This window comes from Aulostomus chinensis, chromosome 13, assembly GCF_037954235.1.
Source record: "Aulostomus chinensis isolate RoL2024-O1b breed Wild chromosome 13, RoL_Achi_v1.0, whole genome shotgun sequence".
Classification (NCBI taxonomy): domain Eukaryota; kingdom Metazoa; phylum Chordata; class Actinopteri; order Syngnathiformes; family Aulostomidae; genus Aulostomus; species Aulostomus chinensis.
This window is the reverse complement of record NC_141332.1, coordinates 14457501-14479872: the sequence shown is the minus strand read 5'-3', so window position 1 is coordinate 14479872 and position 22372 is coordinate 14457501. Positions and strand designations below refer to the sequence as shown.

The following is a 22372-nucleotide window of genomic DNA, read 5'->3' as shown; positions in this document are numbered from 1 at the left end:
CTACACCTAAAACCTCACAGACAAAATCAGTTCAAATACATCACAGGAATCGCACTGCACTTCAAAGCCGCTCTACAGTCCTCAAGATTTCTGGCAAATGTAGCACCACTTAATTGCTGTGTTGCTGAAGGCTAAACGTAACACATTATTGTCTCAATCCCTGATTTTTGCTTGTTAGGCTCAAACAAGTGTCGTTTCCTTAGTCGTGATTGTTTTTTAATCTTATCTTATTATGGTCTTATCCCATTGTACACTCATGCCTTATCTAAGTATATAAAGTATTAGATGATAGACAGAAATCGAAAACATGAAGCATAAAAATAAGAGTTCAGCAAGACGGAGAGCCTGTAAGTTAATATCAGGGGAATTTCCGCAAAGAGTGACTTCCTCGATTTAGCCACGCCCACTGACGCTGACGTACAACGGCGCAGACGTCCGTCACGTCGCCATGCGAAGGAGAAACAAACCACTTTCGCAAAGCAGTGTTTTGTGACAGCGGGAAGAAAATTCTCAGCGGCCCTCTCTCCATCATTCTTCTCAGGCGGCATGATGCTGCCACGCGTCCGTGTTTTTGCTGGCAACGACGGTTGAAGAGAAGAAGCAAGGTAGCTAACGTCATTAGCCTGCAGCTAACAAATACCTCCCTTTTAGAAAGCGAGAATTACGCGTTTCAATTTTCACGCTTTGTTACAAAAAATGTTGTCTTAATGAACAATTAGACTAGCAGCTTAGAGAAAGTTTACTTTCGTTTCGGACACCACAGCTGGCCGGAAAAGAATAAAAGCCTGTTGTTTTGTGAATTAGCAACAAGCAGGCTATGGCTAACCATAGCTGTCAAAGCAGCCTGCAAGTTCATGCAAATGAAATGTAAATACTTCGTCGGCGTCAAAAAACGTCATAAGTTGAATCTCTTGTTGGTTGAATTTTATTCCGTATTCCTTTTCTTTCTTCCATCCCCCGCTCAGCTAAAACTGGTTTTAAATACAGGGTCATGTTAATGCTCTGCACTTCCTCAGGAGGTCTCTGAGGTTTCTACTTCATTCTATACTTCATAGAACCTCGATCACTTGTTTTTCTCAGAGGTTCTCTTCCTTCGTTCGATCCAGTGTCCTGTTTGTCTTCAGCTTCTTGTACTCCTTCGACACGAGAGTGTCCCAGGGCAGAGACAACAGAAGCCCAGACTATGGGACAAACCGATCCGCGATCAGATGGCTATGCAGACGTAGGAGAGCGGTTGCGATAAATGCGTGTAAAACCAAAGGGGAGCTGTCAAACCTCTGTAAGGTATTGAATTGTTTGTGTATGACACTTATGTTCTTGGAAGACAGAAATGTTGCCCGGTTGTTATTTTCTTTCGTTTTCCCGAAGTTGTGAGTTTTCACTGCGTCATAGACAATAGTTTGATAACTCTTACGTGCCGCTCTGAGGTGCCAGAGGGAGTTTAAGAACATGTTGGTCTTACTGGTTGGATTTTATTGGTACTGATGTTGAAAGACTTAAAAAAAACAACAACCCCACAGCCATATTGTTTTAAATGTCTAAGAAAAAGCTGTAAATATAAAAGCAACATTTTGTTTTCATGTAATTATTAGTTTTCATATCTCATCTTGACTTGGAAGCATACAACTTCTAATTCTTTGTCTTTTCACAGCTTTTTGGTACCATCATTATTTGTACTTGTACTTGTAAGGTTGTAATTACAGTTAAACCTTTTGTCTGTTGTATTACAGATCAGAAATATGGAAATTGAATTTAAACTAAACATGTTTTGAATCTGAATTGAAAAAAAAGTGGATCATGGCATCTGTAATAAGTTGCAAATAAACATGAGAGCCCCCCCACAACTCTACCCCACCCCACCCCACACTCACTCAGGCACATACGCAAAATCCAAAAATGATTGTCACACTACAGTTGAATTCTGCTGTTATACACATTTGGCTGTAAGCTTGAGATGCTTTCCCTTAATGGCTGTATTTTAAAATTAAATACTTAAATGTGTCTCATACATAGATATATTTGTCCCTTCGTGCTTTAGATCAATAATCATGACACAGAAAGTGTGTACCGTGTCCATCGGAGTGGAGGGCATGACTTGCGGCTCCTGTGTCCAGTCCATAGAGCAGCGCGTCGGGGCCCTCCAGGGTGTAATCCATATAAAGGTGAAGTTGGTTGTATTGACAGATGTCTTTTTAAATACAAATTTTTTTTTAATTTTAAAATGCTTTCAATATTTGCTGATTTTGAAAGTTCTTGCAAAACTCCTTGTCTTCAAAAACAGGATCTGAATGAATTTGACATCAGTGTCAAGTAAAGTAAGATCTATGGCCACTAGATGCAGCTTCGATGCTGCAGTTGTGGCCTGCTGTTTTGTTTATTGTGTATTCACCCCCTGAGGGGGATTCTAAATGAGAAGATAACACAATTGTACGTTCCAGATAGAACGCTGCCCTTTGCAGGCCTGTGACAGCAGGTTGATATTCCGTCTGTACCAAGAGGAAATGGCCTTTTGTATCTCAACAGAATCTGGGCCTGGATCATTTAATGGTAATCTGTATAGAAATGATGTAGAAGGAGTGATTTTATGTTTCCTAGCATAACTGCCATTGAGTCGTAGTCCTCCACAGTCTCATTCTCAAAAACTGCTTGTTAATCCAGGTGGCAGGCAGTCAGGCTCAGCACTAAACCCCCACTGTGGTTGTAACGTATGGCTCAGTCAAGTGATTCCTTTCTTGTGTCACATGTTTTGTTCTTGCTGAAGGAAGGAGAAAAAAAATGAAGGGTCATCATGCTGTAAGAACACACTGTGAGTTTGCCAAGGCCGTGCACTTATTTCAACCCTCCTCTTTTTTATATTGTAAACCCCCAAGATGATTCATTGTTGGTAGTAGAATAAAGGATAAAATGGCTAAAAATGGCATCTGAAATCATACTGAAGGAGGATTTATAGTCAGATAAAGAAAAATGCTCCTTACGTCTGAATAAAATAAGACAGGTCTCTTTCAAAAAAAGGTCTTCTGTGTTCAGAAAGAAAAGATTCGTCAAGGTCAAGTCAAGGTTTCCTTTCACCACAAATGAAAAAGAACTTGCATGAAATGCCGTGCAATTTCAGTTTTATGCCCTTGACCACTGTGACTACAGGAATTATATTTGTGGTTCTCCCTTTGCTCCTGGTGCCAATATCGTGAACCTGACACCTCAGAAAGATGGATGGAATTTTATTTTGGAATGTCCACTTGAACTTGCGAATGAGTTGATTACCATTTGCAAATTTAAAAAACAGCTTTTATCCCTAGTCCTATAATTCAAATGATGATTTTTATTAGCAGAAGCATTCAGCTACAATGTGATAATTGTGATTACATTTCTACGACAGATAAAAGAAAATAAAAAGTAAGAGATTTAAGCATCAGATTTGAAGTGCATCTTCAACCGAGGCAGTGATTCAGTCCCAGTAGATGAGTGTAGGCTTTTTATTTTGACTTATTTTATAACATAACACTCATTTTCTAGGTTTCTTTAGAGCAGAAGAATGCCACTGTCATATTCGACCAGAGCCAGCAGAGCCCTGAGTTTCTCTCAGAGGCCATCGAGGACATGGGGTTTGAATCCAGCCTATTGGAGTCTGGTACAGCCACACCCGTCTCCACAGAGACCCAGCTGATCCCCACGCCAGGTCTGACAGCTGCAGCCCAACAGGAGGCTTTGGAGAAGCTGTCTCAGATCCAGGGAGTCCTGGATGTCAGAGAGAGCCCCACCCAGGCGGGTCTCACTGTTACCTTCGTCCCGTCCTTGACTTCTGTACAGCAGCTGGGTGAAGTGGTAGCCGGTGTCAAGCCGGAAGAGATCCCTTCACCCAGCAGCCCGATGCACGTAGTCCAACCCATGTCCCCATCCTGCAGTACAGGAAGTGGGGCGGCACTACTGAAGATGTGTATTGAAGGAATGACCTGTCACTCCTGCACCACTACTATTGAAGGGAAGATCGGAAAACTGAAAGGGATTGAAAAGATCAAAGGTGATGCTCTTGACACGCTCTTCTAACCTGCAGTCACATATTAACTCACGGTTCAACTGACATTTTGAAGCATTAGCAGTTATGAATACATCTTCGACAGCACAGGTGTCACGACCTTGTGTGTGGCAGACTGTCTGTAGGCGTCACCACTGACAGGTCGCTCAGTGGGATTGGACTATGACTCACAAAATCCTCTCACTGGTGTGGTTACAAGAAGCGACATGTGGACTGATAGGATTATCTTTGGAGCCAATTAATTTCATCATGTTGAAATCGCTCGGTAATTCTTTAAAATAGACGATGTGACAGAAGTTATTATTTACTCAGCACAAAAACGCAATCCTCACGATAGATTTATGTTAACACAAGGCTTGCTTGATATGACCATATCTGTTATACAATAGACATGGCAGATAAAATGACCTTTTGGCTCCTTTGGTTGTGAAAGTCATCATTCACAGAACAGCACGGCAACTTTTGTCAATAGAAGATGTCGAAATTTTAAACATATTTAGATATATTTTGTTTTGATGTTTTATGCTTCATTTCCTGGGAAGTGTCTGCAGTGATGAAAGTTAACGTTATCTTAATGGTTTTATTCAAACAGCTATTTTCGGGGAAAAAATTACAGCATCATTTCACACTGAATGCTAAATTCATGTGGATTTGAATCAAAATCAACTACATTCATCTAAAAAAAAAGAGAGTGATTATTCAGCTTTCTTCTTCTCCAAATTGTGGTTACTATATCAGCCTTAAAAACTGGCAGGTAGAAATGTGTCTGCTGTGTTTACTCTACTGTTTCTAGCAGGGAGCTATTTGAAGGGCTCACTATGCAGCGTGTCGGGGGTTGATTCCCGTGTGATCCCATGATCTGGCAAATCCAGGTCACATGATTTTTGGGTAGACAAGGAGGAGTAAAGGGAGTCTGTGAATAGAGAGAGTGAAAGAAATCCAATGTGATGAAATATTATATGGTTATTTTCAATGTTTTTAATCGATTTTACAGTACAGTTTTGGGTATGAGGATACATATTTGATATAAAATTATGAACACCTAATGGAAGATTGTAACCATATTACCCACCTCTAACTCTTTATGTGCTTACATTTTTCTCATTGACATCTACATCATCATTTCATACACAGTCACACTTATTTCTGGTGAAATAATGTTGCCATGAAATCTTTAGCGTTTTTACAAAGACTTTATTTTGTCATTTTTTCTCTCCACAGTTGCTTTAGAGTCTCAGGAAGCTACAGTTGTATATCTGCCTTACCTCATCACCGTCCAAACCATCATTGACCAGATTGCAGTGGCTGGCTTTAAGGCTTCTGTAAAGTCCAAACCCCGCCCCCTGCAGCTGTCCCCCAGCGAGATCGAACGTTTAGTTGATTCACAGAAACCAACTGTTACGTCACCATCGGAGACTTCAGAGGAGACAGAAATCTTTATTGACACAGCTCTTGTGGTGCTCAGGGTGAAAGGCATGCACTGTCATTCCTGTGTTGTCAATATTCAAGACAATATCTCACTGCTGCCTGGCGTGTCATCTGTGGAAGTCTGTGTAGAGACGGAAAAGGCCTCCATCTGCTACGACCCACTGAAAGTCTCAGTGCCTCAGTTGCAGCAGGCGATCGAGGCTCTTCCGCCAGGAAACTTCAGGACTCAACCGTGGGACTCATCTGGCCCTCTCAGTCCTGTACCCACCTCTCCTGTGCCTGCCTTATCATCGCCTCGAGCCTTTGGAGCTGCCCGGGTCAAACCTGCTGCCTCCCAGCCTTGTTTCAGCCAGCCGCTGGCCTCTGTAGTTAATATTCATATAGAGGGCATGACATGTAATTCCTGCGTCCAGTCCATTGAAGGCATGATCTCTCAGAGGAAGGGCGTGATGTCAGCCCAGGTCTCTCTGGCCAATCATCAGGGCATCTTTGAGTACGATCCTCTTCTAACCACTCCAGAGGAGCTGCGGGACGCCATAGAGGACATGGGCTTTGATGCCTTCCTACCCGGTGAGACAGTCAAAGCAAACCAAAACATCAGAAACAAGTTGGAATTCAAAGTAAAGCAAACACTTGGTCAATAAGTGATTCAATGAATCCACTCCGCCAGTAGCGACATTGATCTGTAACATGGTTTACTGCAAACTTTGACTCCCTTAGTAACTATAGTCTTCTGTTGACAGAGACCAATTCCCTGCTGCCTACGTCAGATCCCAATTCCTCAAAATCTTCAAGTCTCCCGCCAGTGAAAGACAAGGAGTCGGACAGTGACCTACAGAAAGAAACAATCCAGGGAGGAAACAGAGAAACACACTCTAAATGCTACATCCAGATCAAAGGCATGACCTGTGCGTCCTGTGTGGCAAACATTGAGCGCAACCTCAAAAATGAACCTGGTAAGAATTATCAAACATTTTCATATACATGTAATATCTCAGAGCTTAATTCTAATGTAATACATTATTTGTGCAGGTATCCACTCGGTTCTCGTAGCACTGATGGCCAGTAAGGCAGAAGTGCGTTATAATGCTGAAGTCACTGACCCCATGAAGATAGCCGAGTGTGTGGAAGAGCTGGGTTTCACCGCCTCCGTCATGGAGAACTACGAAGGCTCTGATGGAAACCTGGAACTCGTGGTGAGTCAGGTTCCAATTTATTTCCACAAAACTAAAATCTCTTAGTAAACAGTTCCATCCCTGGGTGAGAGAATGTCTCATTAGGGGCCTCAGCAAATCATGTCATTTCCTCTTTTTATAGTGTCTTTATGTTGTTGGGTTTTTTTGTCTCTTTCTCTGCTTGATTTCCTCTCCTTACCTTCTTTCAGGTCAGGGGAATGACATGTGCCTCTTGTGTGCACAAAATTGAATCCAGCCTTATGAAGGAAAAGGGGATTATTTATGCCTCTGTTGCCTTAGCAACTAACAAAGCACACGTCAAGTATGACTCTGAAATTATAGGGCCGCGAGACATCATCAAGCTGATTGAGGTATTACACTTGTTCCCTTCTGGTATGTTTATATTTGTTCCTGGTAGCAGTGTGCACGTTGACACCAACTGATGTGAGATCTGTAATATACAATCATAAATGTGTAACTTGGCCTTTTTTATTGGCAGAATCTTGGGTTCGAAGCATCTTTGGTGAAGAGGGACCGCAATGCCAGTCACCTGGACCACAGCAAAGAGATACGACAGTAAGAAACATTTTGTGCACATTTCTTTCTGGTCAAGAACGTGCAAAATCCCTTGGTTAGGTAATCAAGTGAAATCTTTGTCTTTATTTTCTTTATTGCAACTCGACTTTTTATTCATACTCCTCATACTACTTGCGATTGAAGCTATTATTCTAGGTCTGGTAACGGCTGCAGTAGAGAAAAAAAACAAACCCAAATCCTCTAAAAATATCACACAGTGAACTCTGCTATTACAACACCACTTGTTTGTCAGTACATCTCAGAGGGATGTGCACAGTCAGCAAAAATACCCATTTTTGAATGTTGCAACTGAGCTCCAGTTAGTGTAATCCCAGACACGTTGTCGTTTTTGGAGAAATTTTCAGAACTCCGTTAATATTGAAAATGGAAGGTGATGTGTTACATCTTAAACTGAGTCTAAAAGGCTGCAGCTCAACTTTTAACCGAGTCGGAAAAAAATGACACCCCTCTTCCCTGTCTTAGCATCCGTGCTCTGACTGCCTGTTGGGTTAAGATTGATTACTCACTTTTAAGGACTGGCCCCTCCGTATTGCTTAGACCTTTTAACCCTCTACTAATCAGCACGTAGTTCGTCTGCTCGTAGTCTAAGGCCCTCTTAGCTGTTATTTCAGTCTGACGTCACTGTTCATTAGTGGTTTGTTAACATTTATTGGGAAAGAATGCCATGAACTTCACACACATCAACTGATGTCTGCTTCCACCTTAACTAACAGTAATTATCAGTTCACCCGTTGAACAAACTCTTATCTTATTCCCATGGTGGATACACTGCTCTAGGTTCATTCCGTCTGTCTCAAAGGTTATATGGAGCAAAGTTGGACCGACTATTTTCTCCAAAATTGTCTACCAGGATTTTTTTTTAATCTACAATACTTTGAGACAGTAAAATCACATTTCACCATCATTCTGATGTTTTGCAGCACAATGCAATCACAGCCTCTAATCTACTTAGCACATAAATCTCTTCACTCTCTAAGGTGGAAGAAGTCTTTCCTGGTCAGCTTGATCTTCTGTGTGCCTGTGATGGGTATGATGATGTACATGATCATCATGGACCATCAGATGAATGTTTCGCACAAACACAACGCCACAGCAGAAGAACGCAACCAGTTCCACTCCACCATGTTCCTGGAGAGACAGCTGCTCCCAGGCCTCTCCATCATGAACCTGCTCTCCTTCCTCTTCTGCCTGCCTGTACAGGTAAACCCCATTGGCGTGAGAACAGGCTGTGAATTTATTCAGAAGAACGGCTGATTTCATGTCATCTTCTCCTCTCTTTAGTTTATTGGCGGTCGCTACTTCTACATTCAAGCTTACAAAGCGGTGAAACACCGATCAGCCAACATGGACGTGCTGATAGTTCTGGCCACCTCCATAGCCTTCACCTACTCACTGATTGTCCTCATAGTTGCCATGGCGGAGAAGGCGAAAATCAACCCGATCACCTTCTTTGACACGCCGCCCATGCTCTTTGTCTTCATCTCTCTGGGACGCTGGTTGGAACAGATCGCTAAGGTTGAACTTGTCGGGGATCTCTGATGTTTAATTATTTACTGAAATTTATTAGTCATTTGGAAATGGTTTAAATTTCTGATTGTTCTTTCAGAGCAAAACATCTGAGGCTTTGTCCAAGCTGATGTCTCTGCAAGCGACTGAGGCAACAGTGGTCACCCTCAGAACTGACAAATCTATTCTCAGGTACTCTTTGTTCTCTACAGTCAACCTTTCATATCTTTGGTTAGTTCTAGATTAAGACATTATACAATGTTTGCAGTTGCTATGCTACCAGATGATTTCCCGCATTGTACGATAGAGACAAGAGTTAAGTGATTTACCTTGAAGGACAAAGAACGCTTTGTGATTTTACAGTCACTCAGCATTGCCCAGTGGTAATACCTGAGTCATGGTATCAAAACATATGAATATTTATAGCGATGTTTAAACTCTGCTTTCCATTTTATCGCAGTGAGGAGCAGATTGACGTTGAGCTGGTGCAGAGGGGTGATGTGGTGAAAGTCGTTCCTGGAGGGAAGTTTCCGGTCGATGGCAGAGTTATTGAGGGACATTCGATGGCTGACGAGTCTCTGATCACCGGTGGGTCGCAGTGAGAGTGGGACGGGGCTAGTATTGATTGATAGCTACCTTATTTGGATATTGGATTTGGAGCTGTTCTGATGGTTAAGCTGAGGAGGGGAATTCTGCGTCAAAACAAATAGCCTTTCAAATCAAACTTTCTTTAGTTCTTACCTTCTTTAGAACATTGGCAAATCCTTTATAGTTTTATTCATTGTTGCCAGTTCAATACAAGATTTATTATCCTTAAATTATCCCTTGAACACAAAGATTATGACATTTCTCTCGAATATTGCCTCATTCACACACACTGATGGTGGAGGCTGCATTAGGAGGCGGAGCCCAGTAACCTTCTGACTACCAGACAGCCACGCTACATCCTCAGCCAATCTGCCCACATATATAATATATGATATAGAAAACAAAATATATTCGAGTTACGACCAGGCTGCTCTGCTCCAGCACTACATTTGCCCCAGATTCTGCTTTCTGACAGCTGCTGCTTTGCAACTGCAGGTGAGGCCATGCCTGTCACCAAGAAGCCCGGGAGTTCGGTGATTGCAGGCTCCATTAACCAGAATGGCTCTCTGCTGGTCAGCGCTACACATGTCGGCATGGACACCACGCTGTCTCAGATTGTCAAACTCGTCGAGGAGGCTCAGACTTCTAAGGTGCACCAAGAGATCCCAGATCTAGGTTGTATAAACTTGCTTTTACGAGGCCCAGCTGGTTGATTCTTTACATGTCATTCTCAGGCTCCCATCCAGCAGTATGCAGACAAGATCAGTGGCTACTTTGTACCCTTCATTGTTGGCATATCCGTCCTCACTCTGATATCTTGGATTATAATCGGGTTTCAGGACTTCTCTCTGGTGGAAAAGTACTTTCCCGTGAGTCATTTTCTTAATTTTATAATACCAAGCTCTTTTGAAAGAAGGAAGATATTTAATTATCGCTTCCATACTATTTCACCCTGTGTCACCACCACGCTTGTGACAAATGTTGAAGAACTCCTTTATGTTCTGCAGGGTTACGACAAGAGCATCTCCAGGGCTGAGGCAGTGATTCGCTTCGCCTTCCAGGCCTCCATAACAGTGTTATGTATCGCCTGTCCCTGTTCCCTTGGCTTGGCAACCCCGACAGCTGTCATGGTGGGCACAGGGGTCGGAGCCCAAAATGGCATCCTGATTAAGGGAGGGGAGCCACTCGAGATGGCACATAAGGTGTGTTAATAATGGTATTCTGGCAACCCAGACATCACATGATGTAGCAGGCCAACTGTCCCTTCCAATATTCTAAAATAATTGTGATTTCCTTGAATACAAACTACAGCAGCTTAGATATTTCTCCCTTTTGGGTGCACAGGTCCAGTCAGTGGTGTTTGATAAGACCGGTACCATCACTTATGGGGCTCCAAAGGTGATCCAGGTGAAGATAGTAGTGGAGGGCAACAGGATGCCTCGATCCCGTTTGCTGGCTATCGTTGGAACAGCTGAGAACAAGAGTGAGCATCCTCTTGGAGCAGCCATCACCAAATACTGCAAACAGGTTTGTTTCTACCCAGAAAACACCCCCATTCCCACCGCCACCCCCAAGGTTTCATACAGATCCTCTCCAGTCCTCACCAGTTTGACCTACAACAGTAGGTCTCAAGCAGTGGCCGGGCTATGAGTGCCATCTAGAGGGCTACACGATGCTCTCCAATTGAAGCTTAGTTTTCACAGGAATTTTTTTTCTTTTTTAGTAAAGTAAAAAAATCTAAACATAGTAAAAATAGTAATATAACTAATGATTGATCCTACAAAATTCAAAATGCTTTTCTTTTCTGAAAAACTATTTTCTTAACACAGTAAAAATGTTAAAATATGATGGAAATTATGTGTACAAATATTTTATTTCAAAAATAAAACTATTCTTGTTCTCTATTACTGTTCATTGTCAAGTGAAGTCATCAATTTTAGACTTCTGTTTGCTAGCTAACTAATAACGTTGCTGAATTTTGGGGAAAAGAGAAGAAACAAAAGTAGCATCCTACAGAAGCGCATTGCATTCACTAGATTAAAAAAATTGGACACCTTATTTCGTAATTACGAGATCAGGATCTCGTAATAAGAGATAAGCTTTTGCTTCCGTAGCATTGCTCTTTCACTGAAACATTTTAAATGCATGTAGATGTAATCCAGATTACTATTATTATTATTAATTTAAAATGGGAGTGCAGAATGTAGCATGACTCTCAAATGAGGCGCCTCAACCTTCCAAAGTGCAAAGTCGTCTTGAGATAAGACATCTGACTTGGATTTCATGAAATCAATTTAAGTTGAGTATGAGATTAAAATAGATCAGCCAAAATAATCTGGATTTACGTTTCTAAAAGGCCCTGGCTTGTTACAAGCATGAATAGCTGGGGACTGAAGCCGAGCAGTTTGAGATCTTCTGATCCAGAACGGTCTAACAGCATTAATATCCACGTGCAGGAGCTCGGTACAGAGTCTCTTGGCACCTGCACAGACTTCCAGTCCGTGCCGGGCTGCGGCATCCGTTGCCAGGTCAGCAACACAGAGACACTGTTGAAACAGGTGGACAGTGACAGCGAGGACAACAACCAGCGCAACAGTATCCTGGTCCAGATCAGTGACACGCGGATGTCCACCAGCTCTCATCCCCTCATCATGGACCCACAGCCCCTCAGTATGTTGCCCTTCCTAACATTCTCTTGAGCTCCCTCGCTGTTGTGAACCTAACTTGTTGGACATGTTGTGCAGGTCTTGTCCAGACAGCCGCCTATGTCGTCCTGATCGGCAATAGAGAGTGGATGAAGAGGAACGCTCTTCAGATCAGACCGGATGTGGACGAGGCCATGATTGAGCATGAGCGTCGGGGACGCACTGCTGTTCTGGTAGCAGTTGACAGTAAGTACACAAAATCAAAGATTTGTTTGTCGCCAACTCTCTCTCACAGCTGATGTTTTCTTTAATGGGACTGAACATGTTATTATTATTATTATTATTACTTATTATTCTGTGTGTAGACCTGCTGTGTGCGATGATAGCCATAGCCGATACAGTGAAACCAGAGGCGGAGCTTGCGGTCCACACGCTGGCTAGCATGGGTCTGGAAGTTGTTTTGATGACGGGAGACAACAGCAAGACAGCCCGGGCCATCGCTGCTCAGGTGGGAGATACTGACTACAACACGGGTGCTGTTGAAAATCAGTAATATTTTGTTAGTGAAAAAATTTGCTTCTATTTCAAAACAGATCCAGAATGTTACATGTTGACTATTGTGTCCTTCTGTTATTGTGTGTGTCTGCGTCTCCTACCAGGTGGGCATCAGGAAAGTGTTTGCTGAAGTGCTGCCCTCCCACAAGGTGGCCAAGGTGGAGCAACTGCAGCAGGCAGGGAAGAGAGTAGCAATGGTGGGGGATGGAGTCAATGACTCTCCTGCTCTGGCCATGGCTGACGTAGGCATCGCCATTGGAACCGGGACAGATGTGGCCATAGAGGCAGCAGATGTGGTGTTGATCAGGGTAAGAATTTGCCCCTGGGGTGTTTTTGCTGATTATAGTATGAAAACTGAACAATCATGATATTTTAATGGTACAAAATAGAACATAGCTTCATATTTGGGACGATTTGGGTCTTCAACTGGACGTAGCCAGCAAGCTGAAGGACCGAAATGAAGCATCTTTGAAACTTGGTGGCTTTTTAAGAACTATAAGGCACATAAAGTCCCTCAGATTAGAGCTCATTAACCATCAAGTCACAGCCCTGTTTTCCGACAGGTTTGCCAGAAATCTGTACAAAAACCTCTGTAACATAGCCGACTGCCCGTTCCCCTTCGCTGACACTCTCAGTTCAGGAGCAGGAGGGGGCAGAATAACAGAAATCACCAAATGAAAATCACTTTGTGAAATATGTCGATATGTCTAATACAACAGATCAAAGCCCAGATGATACAAAAAATAAAAGATGAATTTTAGGCATCTAAAATGTAACTGTTGAACAAAAGGCAGAATCTTTTCATGCAAAATTGCTTAGACTGGAAATGCGTACTTTATTCGCATCTGTGATTAACTATCAGAATGTCGCCTGAAATCAATTCTTTCTTGTTTATTTTTTAAAATGTGAATTATTGCATATCTGATCGATTCCGAGCATCTTTTTCCTGTAGCACTATTTGTCTTGTACACAGAATGACCTGCTGGATGTGGTGGGCAGCATTGACCTCTCCAAGAAGACTGTCAAGAGGATCAGGATTAATTTTATCTTTGCTCTGATCTACAACCTGGTCGGCATTCCCATCGCTGCAGGTGGGTGACCTTCATTTATCTCCGGGCCCATGGATGAAGAAGCGTGCCACACACTTGCAAGTTTCTGCAGCCACTGTGGCAAAGACGTACAATACCCCTTGACTAATCTGCACCTTCTTTGTGCAGGTGTTTTCCTCCCCATCGGCCTGGTGCTGCAGCCATGGATGGGCTCAGCAGCTATGGCATTGTCCTCTGTATCGGTGGTCTTGTCCTCCCTTCTACTCAAATGGTAAAAAGATGTTTATGGTATTGTCTCACCTGTTTTTTTACCCTTTCCAGGGAGTTCATGTTCATTTCTCCCTCCATCTTTGTGTAGTTATACTAAGCCAAGTGCAGAGAAGTTGGAGGCCCGTGTGGGTAACAGCCGGCGGCAGGGCAGCCTGTCTGAGGTCAGCGTCCACATCGGCATGGGCGAGCTGCGTCGACCCTCCCCTAAACTCAGCCTGCTTGACCGCATCGTCAACTACAGCCGGGCGTCCATCAATTCCCTGCGTTCTGACAAGCAGTCGCTCAACAGCTTGGTGCTCATCGAGCCAGACAAACACTCGCTGCTGGTGGGGGAGACGCCGGGCGAGGAGTTTTGTTGAGGTCATTTGTAACAATCCCATCAGCCAGGAGAGGCTTTTTGCGTGTTGAAGTAGACAGTAATTGCATTATTTGAAGCCTGCTGAAAGGGTTCCGTTGGATAATGGCCCGCCCATCTGCTGCAGGCACCCTCGGGGCAGCGCTGGTGATTGGAGAAAGCTCCTTGCTTTCTTTCAACTCCACCATCCTCACTTCAGAGCATGTGACCTCCTCTCCTTCAGTAGCTGAGTGTGCTTTGTTGAGGTCACTGCCCTTGGGCTCACTATTTGACCATCTCTGTAACACTCTGGTGTGTGTGTGTGTGTGTGTGTGTGTGTGTGTGTGTGTGTGTGTGTGTGTGCGCGCGCGCGCGCGCATGCCTGTGTGTGTGAGCAGATCCAGGAGTCATTGACTGTACAATCTTAAACATCTACCCAAAGACATTTTAACACTGGTGCCGTGTGTAACAGTGGACACAGTTGTATTTTAAGAATTTTTCCTTCAGTGGAAACTTGTAATAATACTGTTGTATAATTGTATTCCAGAGTATTTATATTACCCTTATTTATCATATTTTGCTCATAACCTGTGTGAAAAATGAAGTTCCAAATGCCAGTTTCCATTTTTCAGCCTCCTAAAATGTGTCAATACTGAACCAACAAAGACGGGCTCCCCAACTCGGTCAGTCCAACAAAAATTGCTGCAAACTGATGATGTGCTGAGAGCTAGCGGAGCCATTGGAGGATGTCAGCATTACCCAAGTGCCAGTGCCACATCGCAAAGTCCAACACATTCCAAAGATAGCGCTGAACAAAGGTCACTTGGCAACAATGTGAGAAGAGATGAGGTTAACGATTGAAGCAGAAACCTGTGAATTATGATGCAATGTTAAACCATACAAGGTGTCAACCTGCTGGTTTGATGGTTAATGTGAAGATTATTCACTGTTACATGAAAGACACAAAGATGCAAAGCGGAGTTTTGTCTTAGTGATGTCGTTTCTTAGTTTCTTTGCATTTCGCTGCTGTTCACAACTTCGATCTTGATCACATCTTTAAACACGGAGGAGCAGGGAACGCTACAAACAGCTGCTTCACCAAACAAGTTACTGAGAAACAAATACTGATTGATCAAATGTTTGTTTCTCCTTCGTCTGTTTGCATCACAACGAGCCGTTAAATCCAGTGGCGGTCACTGCTGTCAAGCTCCTCCTGTGATCTTTGGTTACTTTGAAGGGAGCTCCGTAGAGCTTCAGATCTGTGTGCAGTCAAATTCCACCTGTGCTATGATTGTTCTTCTCATGGTTATGTGCCTTGAAATAAATTAAAAAAAAAAAAAAAAAGCCTTCTATGTAAAGTCGCACTGTTGTGTTCGGTCAAAACCTGAAGATGGCGCACTGGAGTCAAACATCACCCAACACCCGGATACAATATCACCTTTATTTCATCCAGTTAGGCTAAACAGAACATCAACCCAGTGTACTGCAAAACAATCAAATACCAATTGCTCTTTTGAAAAATATTCATTTGGAGTAATGCAAACTGTAAATGACTTATTCCTCTTGAGTCTGTTTGTTTCACTTTGGCTGTAGTGACATTTGATTTGGTCGATTTGAAGCTTGCGTATATATTAATGATGATATTTAATAACCAGGAATTAAGTTGGAGTTTGATGTGACTATTGAAAGTTAGTAAATCTCAATCTTGTGCTACCTTCTCACTGATCAGACGTATTATAACCAGACAGCTTTAACAACTGTTTAAAAATGTGCAGCATTTGAAATGTATTACCATTTGTGCTTATTTTTTATTTATTCTTTTTTTTGTTTTTTGTTTTTTTACAAATTGGAAAATGCTACATTCATTTACCTTTAAACAGGAGAATAACAAATGTCACTTCAGACCAGCTAGGGGACACAGCTCTGGATCTCTCTGGAAACACTGACAATCTAAAAATCAACTTATTTATACGGCATCAGATGTTAGCAGACTTCACCATTACTATATATATATATATATATATTGTTTTTTTTTTTAACATTTAACACGTTACAGAAATGACACGTCATGATGAGCAACAGGTGCAAACCAATCAAATTGATGTTCACAAGCATTTGAAGGACTTAAAATTGAAATGTTTGCATTAATTTGACCAAATGATTTGAACACACATATCTTAAAAAATTAAAAATAAGGAGTAGGAAACTGAGTTTGTCACTAAAAATTGTTTTTTGTTTTTTGTTTTTTTTTAAATCCAGCTCTCATCCCTGATTATAAGACTGGCCAATAACATATCTCAGCCTAAAATCCAACACACAAGGCAAGGTACTGAGAACTAACTGTGTCCATATTTTGCTCTTTAACAGTAGTATTCTATTGAAACACTGAACTCCTACGTTCCTCAAACTCACCACACTGAGATTGAGAAATTCTGCATGATGTTCACATGATGTCAGATGTGTTGCAGTGTCCACAGACGGGTCTGCCTCGCCTTGATAATTTCACCTTATTTGGCACATTTCTAAATACTGACAAACTCAAAATGAATATAAAAATGTGCTATAACACCTTGGTGGTGATGATCGAGGAGCCAAGGGGCGAACGGTCTGAGTAAGGCATGAATGGATGAGTTCAATCCTGATTGAACTACGGGGGATAAGAAGTGAAAATTAGTGTTTTACTGAAAATATTATTGAGAATATTAATGTGGGTTTTTTTATCTTAGAAGCAGAGGCATCATAGTTGAACGCCATGATATGAGGAGTGGTTTGTTCACGCGTGTTTGGCAAGCAGAATAAATAAGAGAATAAACACCGAGTAGCACCGTGGCGGCCTGCTGTAGCTTCACATTTAGTAGGGCTTTATCCCTGGAAATGTGTTTTCAGAGTCAAGATGGCCTCTTGTATGTCACTCATTTGGTAAAATATAGAAATATTTGACATAACACTGTTAATAAGAGTAATCCTTGAGAGGTCTGAGGGCAGATTTTGGTAGATATATGAGGTCCTTGACTAAGCAATGGCAAAATAAACTGATTTCAACTTCCGGCCAACCGTAGGTAGTTCATGTAAAAAATGGTTAAGTGGCAACGTATGAACAGGTCTGTAACTTAAAAAAATCAAAGTACTGCACAGAAACGGACATGTCCACTTAAATCAGTCTTACACGGGCAACGTGGTCATACTTTTTACCAGGCCCACTTCAAGAAAGTCGAAATAACCACCAAAAACGCTAAGGAAAGCAAACGTGTCATTACAGAGAGAGACTGGCTGAGAGAGCCCTCGATGTCCGTCTGGGTGGTGGAGATGAGGAGACACAAACTTAACTTTGGCACACTGAATGAGGAGGGCTGGCGTTGCAGCGAGGCTCGGGCCTGCAGCTGTGGTGTTATGGCAGTGATTGGATGAGGGAGGTGGGGGGTGGGGGGTGGGGGGGCTGCACACTCATAGCCCTTTGTTGAAGTAGACCCGCTCCACTCCTGGGTGATTAGCCTTGATCTTCTCTTGCAGCACCGGCTCCAAGCTGCTGACTGATATAGAGCTGGATGGGGGGGGGGGGGCAGACACATATAGGTGGATTATACAACATTTATTCAACGGCTGTGAGAGGTTCGTCTATAGATACTCTTTGCTCACCTCTTCTGGGGGAACAACGCACAGCACAGTGGAGTGGCAAACACCAAGCTGGAAAACAAAAATCAAAAAAACACACTCACACACACCAATCAAACATGCGATGCTGAACTTCCTGCTCTGACGTCGTGACCAGATGAGACAAAAGCCACGTCATCTGCTTGACGGAGGCACATCAGGTCTTTGGGCTAAAAGCTAGCCTGTTGCACCTTCCAAATACAACTCCCATCTATTTTATACCGCCTGAACGCTTAACTTGGAATTCCAGATGACGGGAAACTCCGCCAATCTACGTTTTATCCGAGTTTAATGATAAATCCTGAAATTTACACTGAAATGGAAAAATGAGATTTTGAGATCCACAATTCACAAAATACTACAGCACAAATGTCAGAGGGTCTTCTGATCAAGTATCTGAGTCAGATATCTATCAACGCCGTAAGAAATGAGACTGGAGTTTTCAAGAGGTTGCAGACGGTGGCTTATCAGGTGAACCATATCTGACGACTCACCAGAATCCCACCAGGCTGACTTGAATAGGAGCACTCATCCATGGGAACTTCTGAAAAGAGCAGGCAGAAAAACAAAGGAGGGGCACAAAGGCAGCGTTGAATTCCCGTACCAGAGCGGCCTCATGTCCTCAGTGCTGGTCACAGTTACTAAGAGGAACCGAGGCAGCGTGCAACACCAGCTTCACACTATTTATCTTCAACTTTCAAGGCATTTTTGAACCAGTGACGCTGATGGTGTCGCTGCTGTGAGGGCAGCAAATGCTTTCACGATTCAGAAACATGCCTACCCACCTTCAGAAAGGCCTTCTTTTCCAAATAGTTCATTAGGAACGGAGGAATAGCTGCAGAGGCGAAATTAAAACAGTTTCATGAAAAGAAGCCAGCAGTCAGCGGCGGATGGATGCTTCAAAGATACTCGTACCCATTCCTGGAGAAGCCATGAGGATTCGGGAGACCACGACCTGAGAGATAGCCTGCTGTGCAGCTTTCGTCGACTCTCCTAACCTGTTATCGTTCTCATCTGTTATGGGAATGCCGTGTTTAAGTTCCCTGAGGACAAAAAGCACAACCAATTAATTCAGAGAAATCTAGCTGCTGCTAACTAACAGAAATAATCCCCTTTACCTTTGACATTGTAATCCTTCAGATTAAGCCTCTAGAAGGACAATGCCATCATGTGTTGTAACCACAGACTGTATAAAACTGGACAGATCCACATCTGCAAACTGAGGCCAATGCATTCTTTCTGATGGCCTGCAGGGGGCGAATCCATCACTTTCAAAAAGGTGTTTGATCGTCTTTTAAGTCTGTAGTGCCTCCATAAACTCGTCAGGAATGTGTTTCAATAAATACTTCCACATCTTTTTCTATACATGATGGTCATTTTGTAAATTACAGTCCAATTAGAAGAGAATAAAAAATAAAGTCAGTGCAGGGGTTCCAATGGGATACTTAGGGGTCGGCAAGGGGGTCCACACAGGCAGGTTTGAGTTAGACAAGCATTTGTCCTCAGTATAAACAAGTTCACTTCTCTTATCTTTACAAAAAATGTAATTTTAACAATTACAAACTTTCTTTCTTTCTTTTTTTGGGCTTCCAGACCAACAACGGCTGTGGGACTGAAGTTTTGGGTTTTTTTCTCCCCAAATTCAGTCCACTGAGACTCAAAGATAAACTGGAAAGATTTTGGTGGTCAAAGGTCAAATTCACCATCAGAGGCAAACGTCACCGAATTTTCTAAATTTTCTGTCCTTTTTTTTTGTAACTATCTTGCAAAAAAAAAAAAAAAGATATTAGTTTGTTAATGAAAGTTAATTCATCCTAGACAACAGCAATGTAATCTGCTTGATGGAGGCACATCAACAAAGGCCAATTGGCATATCAGGAAAAAAATAATAAATAATAATAATAATAATAATAAAGAATGAAGACTGTTTGCAACATGAAAATATCAGAATTAATAATTATTTGATCATTTACTTGTTATTAATATTGGATCCAGAACTTGACCATTTTTGAACAGCCCTGCTTCAGAATGTGACATGGCAACTTGGTTAAGTGCCGTTACAGCGGCACAGAACCAGGACAGAGGTGCTCCACCATCTTATTATTACCAAATATGGTCTTGTCTGGATGCAAAAAAAAAAAATCAAGATGGGGTACCATAAACCAAGAGGTGACACCTGTGCTGCTTACCTTTGCCTCATCAGTGGGATGTTGATGCAGTTAGCAGCAGCTACGGCAGCAAACGGGACGAACCGTCCAATCAGAGGTGAGACGTGCTGCAGCAGGACAAAAACCAGGAGGGGAGGTGTGACGGTATATTTTTCTCTACATAGATAAACATGTATAACATCTGGAAGAACGGCACGCCGATTACAGAGCATGACTGTAAATCGTTTGGCACTTCTAGGACAAAGAAGTGCAAGCCCTCATCATGTCAGTGAATCTGTGTGTGTGTGTGTGTGTGTGTGTGCGCGCACACGTGTGTATGAGGTCAAAATGTTCAATGAGATGTACAATGGGGTTAGATGAACTGATACCTTTGTTAGTGCATTTAGTCCTAGAGCGGTGGCTACTGCCCCTGTGGTGGCAGACACATAAGCTGTGCCGAGCTGACTGCAAACAAGAGAGTCACCGGTCACATCAGCTGTCCACACAGAAGGCCTCGAATGAAAGGGTTAATACGAGCCAGCGTCAGTGGCCAGGCGGCCGTCTGTTACCTGACGGTGATCGGAGCATCGCCGCTCCTGTTGGTGTAATTTACGATTGCATTGAAAGACTGATTGATCCACTGCCAGAACAGCACAGCTGGAGTTGTCCTGCAGGGTTGAAAACAGCAGCGTTATTTTTCAAGCACGGACAGAAAAGTGCAGAGGAAAACGTCATTTGAAGAGCTCGTCGTTACGAATACGTGTTAGAAACGCGGGCTGCCAGACCTCAGGGCCGATATCATGGATTACTGTGTATGAGAGAAATGCTGCCCTCCAGTAAACTACGAGTCCTGGCAGTACAAGGACATTTCTACTGCTTCATTTTGCTGGCTATGAAGAAGAGAACGTATTGTTAAGATATTGTTAAGATATGAATCAAATAAAAAAATCCAAATAGCTATAAATAAAATATGCACAGACAATTTTGAATATAACACAATTATACTGTTTCAAACTAAAAACTAATGAAGAAAATGATAGGACCAGTGAAAACAATAAGAATCAGAGAGAGAATATATTTAATAAATCCATAAAATTATAATGCCTGACTGGATGGACGGCTTTTTAATTAAAAAATATTAACATTTTCATTTCCTCACAGATCTTCTAGCAGGCTGTTCTGGGTCTGAGTAAAGGCTCTTTTGGGAAAAAAGCTCAAATAAAAGAACCAGGAGATATGAGAGACCATTTTGGTTCAGAAACTACAAACATGTCTGAAATGTAGTCTGCTGCCTTTTCAACTCCAAAAAGAATTTTAAGACCAATATTAAAACTAAGATGTTAGCTCTCCTTCTGGTCTCATGCGTAGAGAGTTCTGTATTAATTAGGAATTAATTATCTAAAAATTAGGAAGGGGAACATCACACTAAGTTGCTATGAGAGAGAACCGTCACGGTTTAAGTTATTACCTGTAGAACGTCATCATGCACCCGGTGATGGTCATGTTCATTGGAACCTGCGCTGACATGCGACCAATCAGGATCATCTTCTCCCCAGTATCTGGATGAAAAGCCGAGTCAAAAACATATTTGGCTCTCCACAGTTCGTCCTCCGTCAACCCCGGGGAGACGACACCTTGCCTGGGAGACAGTGAGGAGGTTATAACAGCCGGTCATGCGTCCCGTGCTGTGCGTCCTGGCGGCTGTGGCTCTGCTCACCTGTAGTCAGTGATGACTTTGTGCGCGTGTGCTAGTTGTTCGTTAGTGAGGAGGATGTTCCTGGGGTCTGTGACGGTGAAGAAATGTTTGGCTCGCCCCATGAATGTGCTCTGGTCCCACCGGGGCTCCTTAATGTTAATGGAGGTGGAAAGCTCTGCAGCCATGTTTATCTGTTGAGGAGAAAATGTGACCAAAAAAAATCACATCAGGTTAACAACATCAGTGTACGAAAAAAACCCTGTTCGACTGTGTCACACTGATATTTTTCCTGCATTCAAGACTGCTTTAACCTCCGGAGTTGCAGGCCGCCGCTCTTTGTTCTCCTTTGCAGACAGAAGTCAGTGGAAGTGGCCTCATGGAGAACATTCTTCTTTTGGAACTGCCATGCAGCTAATTCAGTATAATGTTGCTATGGCGATGGCTGACCTAACACAAGGGTTGTGAAGCGCTAAATTGCAGAGCTCTATTATGGTCACACACCAACACCCTGAAAGCAGGTTTAGGAGTGACAAAGCCCTCGGTGTCAATAATGTGAACGTCTATGAATGGCTGAATCATCAAAGTGTCCGATTGTGTAATATTTAGTCTTCAGAAACAGTTTCTGCATTTATGACCGTCTGTAACCAGATAAAACTGGCCCACACTGACACTGCATTTTCAAAAACATGCACTTTCTC

At 42.6% G+C, this 22372-nt stretch overlaps 2 protein-coding genes across 5 annotated transcripts in view; one reads left to right on the top strand and one right to left on the bottom strand.

The window, feature by feature from the left end:
- The first annotated feature begins 313 nt into the window (after window positions 1–313).
- On the top strand, window positions 314–15524 carry atp7a (ATPase copper transporting alpha). Of its 3 annotated transcripts, XM_086221502.1 has the most exons (23): window positions 677–1284; window positions 2039–2162; window positions 3514–4018; window positions 5255–6031; window positions 6205–6417; window positions 6494–6657; window positions 6846–7007; window positions 7136–7212; window positions 8211–8433; window positions 8515–8748; window positions 8840–8931; window positions 9200–9327; window positions 9823–9977; window positions 10062–10196; window positions 10335–10529; window positions 10672–10854; window positions 11784–11997; window positions 12072–12218; window positions 12338–12480; window positions 12632–12835; window positions 13501–13618; window positions 13745–13847; window positions 13935–15524. In XM_086221502.1, the coding sequence occupies exons 1-23, from the start codon at window positions 1244–1246 to the stop codon at window positions 14203–14205; spliced, it is 4608 nt and encodes a 1535-aa protein (XP_086077628.1). In that variant the 5' UTR covers window positions 677–1243; the 3' UTR covers window positions 14206–15524. The 3 variants fall into 3 exon arrangements, with proteins under 3 accessions (XP_086077630.1, XP_086077628.1, XP_086077629.1); XM_086221504.1 differs by lacking the exons at window positions 677–1284; window positions 2039–2162 and adding an exon at window positions 314–605; XM_086221503.1 differs by lacking the exons at window positions 677–1284; window positions 2039–2162 and adding an exon at window positions 2743–2806.
- Window positions 15525–15569: 45 nt separating this feature from the next.
- sfxn1 (sideroflexin 1) overlaps window positions 15570–22372 on the bottom strand; it is an 8613-nt gene continuing 1810 nt past the window's right edge. For both annotated transcript variants that reach the window (XM_086221506.1, XM_086221505.1), the window contains exons 2-11: window positions 21696–21865; window positions 21447–21617; window positions 20548–20646; window positions 20368–20443; window positions 20021–20106; window positions 18747–18874; window positions 18617–18666; window positions 18326–18375; window positions 17817–17864; window positions 15570–17721 (exon numbers count right to left, since the gene is read on the bottom strand). In XM_086221506.1, coding sequence (XP_086077632.1) covers window positions 17625–17721; window positions 17817–17864; window positions 18326–18375; window positions 18617–18666; window positions 18747–18874; window positions 20021–20106; window positions 20368–20443; window positions 20548–20646; window positions 21447–21617; window positions 21696–21859 — 969 coding nt within the window. In that variant the 5' untranslated portion in view covers window positions 21860–21865 and the 3' untranslated portion in view covers window positions 15570–17624. The remainder of the gene's footprint in view (window positions 17722–17816; window positions 17865–18325; window positions 18376–18616; window positions 18667–18746; window positions 18875–20020; window positions 20107–20367; window positions 20444–20547; window positions 20647–21446; window positions 21618–21695; window positions 21866–22372) is intronic.

What these genes read in the sequence shown, in the direction of transcription:
- atp7a (XM_086221502.1), top strand. Translation starts at nt 1,244, where the DNA reads ATGCGTGTAAAACCAAAGGGGAGCTGTCAAACCTCTGTAAG. An exon ending in TCACCAAATACTGCAAACAG is followed by an intron (nt 10,855 to 11,783) that starts GTTTGTTTCTAC and finishes ATCCACGTGCAG; the next exon opens with GAGCTCGGTACAGAGTCTCT. An exon ending in CAGATGTGGTGTTGATCAGG is followed by an intron (nt 12,836 to 13,500) that starts GTAAGAATTTGC and finishes TCTTGTACACAG; the next exon opens with AATGACCTGCTGGATGTGGT.